This window comes from Diplotaxodon limnothrissa, linkage group LG11 (assembly GCF_057381915.1).
Source record: "Diplotaxodon limnothrissa isolate DT_005_m linkage group LG11, D_limnothrissa_male_GT1.1, whole genome shotgun sequence".
NCBI lineage: Eukaryota > Metazoa > Chordata > Actinopteri > Cichliformes > Cichlidae > Diplotaxodon > Diplotaxodon limnothrissa.
The window spans coordinates 16,544,055-16,547,735 of record NC_140606.1 but is presented as its reverse complement, the minus strand read 5'-3'; the positions used below and the strand labels follow the sequence as shown (position 1 = coordinate 16,547,735).

Sequence of the window (3,681 nt, the reverse complement as noted above, 5' to 3'; positions counted from 1 at the left end):
TGTTGACCTGTTTTCACACCCACCATCAAGGTAAGAACACCTGTGGAGCTAAAATATTGAACAGAAACCTAAGAAAAGCCGTTTTTAGTGGAAGGGCCTCTTCAATGCTGTGTTGGAACGTTTTTGTGGTTAGAAAATGCAATCTTCCTTACCTGAAGCAGAAGGTTTAACTGTGCTCTGTGGCGTTGTCCAGCAGCACCTTTCTTGGCTTGAAACAAGGACAGGAGTTTGGATGAATACAAGTCCAACGATGACATGAACTTTGGTTCAAGGTTCAGGGTCGTGATCCTATGAAACTCTGCACTGACCTGGATGGGAGAGGACAAAAAACCAAGGACAAAAAATCTGAAGGCCAAAATTCTGATTCAATCAAAAAAAAAAAAAAAAAATCTTTAAGTGGAACTACCATTTTTTGCAACCTGGACCTTATTTTCTAACATGCAAAATATTAATTTACTCATCCAGACATAAATCCATATAAGTGGAGTTGTTCAGTATGCAGACTAAAGCCTTAACATAAAGTATTATCTTCCACTAAGCTTCTAAATTTTATGTTATGAATTGCTTGCACTATTTCCCTGTGAGATTGTATAATCTTTGAGGGAAGAGGCGGAGCCAGGTTGCCCTCTGAACCATCGTCTGCCAGGCAGCGATGCGAGAGGAACACACCTCCACTGAAGTGGCGCAAATATTCAGAATCGCGTCAGTGGCTTTACAGAGAAAGCCTTTCAGCTCCTCTGGCAGCTCTGCTTCCTCCACCTTCCTGGAGATGACAAACGCTAGCAAGGCAGTGTTGTTAGTCACTGCAGCTGACTGAACAGTGCATTGATGTGCGCGATCAGTGAACCTTGCTATCAGCTGGTCAAGTTTGGCGGGATGGGCCGGTTGCTGTCCAACGACCTTGGTCATTTTGGTGCCGAAAACTGAAGCGAGGCTCGGCTCTAGAGGGGGAACAGGCGGAAAACTCCGGTCTGTGAAGCCCTCTGTGAAGCCCTAGGTAGAGACCGCGCTCTAATCGTCGCTGGCTCTGCTGCTGCCTCAGAGAGGTAGGTCATCACCGCCGGGAACTGGGGCCAGATGGGATCTGGGCAACGAGAGTGAGCAGAGCCATACCTTCCCGCCAGATCATCCAATGGGGGGGTGGAGCAGGCTGAGGGACGGAAAGTCCCTTCTCACCAGCTGCCTCCTGGATGATGCCAGGCAGATCCAGGAGCAGCGCACCAACAACTGGGAGCGGCGTCCTCGCCGACATGTGAAGGCCAGGGGTGGATGAGCATCCCTTGAAAAAGGCTGACCTCCACTGCTTTTCCTCTGGCGGGAGGAGCTAACAGGAGCGGCAATAGGATTAAGGTGTGAGGGCGAGGTCTGCATGGTGAGGACCGAGGCAGCCCACGCAGACGGCATGTCGGTCATACGACATGATGTAGCCGGTCTGGCAGGATGGACACAGACGGATGGTCTCGCTGGACATCTTCTGGCTGGCTGAAGAAAAACGGCAGAGTCGATTTCCTGGTCTCACCATAACTTATACTAGACCAGGGTGAGGCCCACACAGCAGGTGGGCGTGGAATAAAATACTTCAGTGCTGCGCGCACAAGGGGAATACCCACTTAAAGGGCTGCGCCTATACTCATAGAATCTGGGGTTACAATACGTAACCAACGTTTCATAAAAATATTAAATTACTCTTCACTCTTTACTCTTCAGTAAAATCTAGTCTGTCGTTATGTGCTCCAGAGTTAGATAAGTGAGACAAAGGCACTTTGCAATCAGCCCAGTCATTCTTCAGTCAGGTTACATTAGCTTAGCCTAAAACAAGTTAAGTGAACGGAAATTATTTATCGTTCCATAGGCTTGGGAATGGTTTCAATAAGAACCATTCTGGTTTTGATTCAGATTCCTTATTCTGATTCAAATTCCTAGCGATTCTAGAGTCTTATGACAAATTAAAGCAACCTGGCTGCTGCAAGATCATCAAAATCACTAGGATGGTAGCAACATGTTTTTTCTCACTTCTCTTATGATGGGGGATCTAACAGACCAAATTTTATTTACAAGTGGATATCCCTTTAAATGTACACTTACTTGGGAGACGTCAAACAACGCCGGCCATCTGTCCTTGATGTCGCTGACACTCAGCTGTTGGCTGATAATATCATGTCTTCTATGTGCAAAGGTTTTGCACATTAAATCCTTGATGGCTGTGCTGTTTTTCTTCTTACACTCATCAATCAGTTGTTGTCGCTCCAGCTCTTGCTGTTCTTTACCATCTTGTCCTGGATAGTGTGGCAGAAACAGCACTTCTCCTTTCCGCGCCTTCTTTATGTTCTTCGCTGGAGCCTTGTCATCAGGGTGCTTGTTCTTCAGTGAGTTGCAAGTAACCTCTGGAACTCCAAGACTTCGTAACTTTGACCTGTAATTTCCCATCTTGTATTTAAGACTATACATCCATCCCATCCAGCCATTACGACTGCCTGGCTCTGTCAGACACGGGTGCTTTTTGACCAGAGCCTCTGCCACTTCTCCAATCTGAAGGCCAGTAGGGTAGGCTGTGTAGCTGTACATATAATCAGCTAATTTTTCCATTATATCTGACTTGACTGAAGTATTGTTCAGCACAGTGCCATTTTGAACAAAGACTTCATTGGCATTTTTCAGTACAGTCTCTGTTGCCACAGAGAAAAGTGGAATGACAATTTCATCTGGCCATGTAGTCTTTAGAGGACTTTGAAGAGGGGAGAGTATGACAGTGTTGTCTGAAGACAGAGATGATCCATCTGTTTGGTCCTCTGTGGTTTTATAGGTTGAAGAGCTTGAACTTTCATTCAGTGAACTTACATCTGAGGGATTTTCACACTGAGGAATCAATGTAAGCACTACTGATGGAATGACCACAGCTTTGACTGTACCCCTATCTTTGATTTGGTTGGGAGAATGAAGTGTAAAGAAATCTCCAAATGAGTCATCATAATAGTGCAATATGAAATCCTCAACTAGCCCAAATGTCTCTCTCACTGTCTCATGCAACTCCTCAACAGTCCTGGGTATTCCTGAAGAGAGCACAAGCTTCTCACTCTGTTGTCCAAAAATTACTTTCAAGGCAATGGAGTCCATCTGCAGAATAAAAACCACAAGAAAAAAGAAAAAGAAAGGGGGTATCTCAGTCTTTCCCCTTACACTAACAAACAATGTGACGTTTTATTGACACCATTTGCTTGCCTTCAACACGATATGGTGTTAAGGGGTAAGTGTCACCAAGTACTCTGGGATGTATTAAGGTCATTTTCCCAGAAGGATCCAGAATAAATGCCCTAAAATGTTCATCATACCAGCTGTTGAGCAACTTCACAATGAAAAGAAATTCATTGCTTAAGACAACAATCTGTAAAATCTCCACAAAGTCAGGTAAGCCACAAGTAGATCCATGAGGCAAAACCATTCCTGAGGCATATTTAGTTCCATGATGAGTCAGAGAGTTGGTCAAATTCACATAGGCTTGTGTTGGATAAAGTTCCTTGAGACACTGCTGTATTTCTACATCAAGCAGTTCCAATGGAAGAGATGATACTTTAGTGACACACACTGATGGCTTCAATGCATTACCATCTGAATAGTATGCCATCATCATCTGGTGCTTTGAGGCAAGTGACAATAGTACATTTCTGAAGCTGTTTGTGTGTT

At 44.7% G+C, this 3,681-nt stretch overlaps 1 protein-coding gene across 1 annotated transcript in view; it reads right to left on the bottom strand.

Annotated features, from left to right (window-relative positions):
* LOC146622542 (uncharacterized) overlaps window positions 1-2,484 on the bottom strand; it is a 318,673-nt gene extending 316,189 nt beyond the window's left edge. The window contains exon 1 of the mRNA XM_085365220.1: window positions 2,086-2,484. Within this exon, the coding sequence (XP_085221346.1) occupies window positions 2,086-2,457 (372 nt within the window). The 5' untranslated portion in view covers window positions 2,458-2,484. The remainder of the gene's footprint in view (window positions 1-2,085) is intronic.
* Between the last annotated feature and the right edge of the window lie 1,197 nt (window positions 2,485-3,681).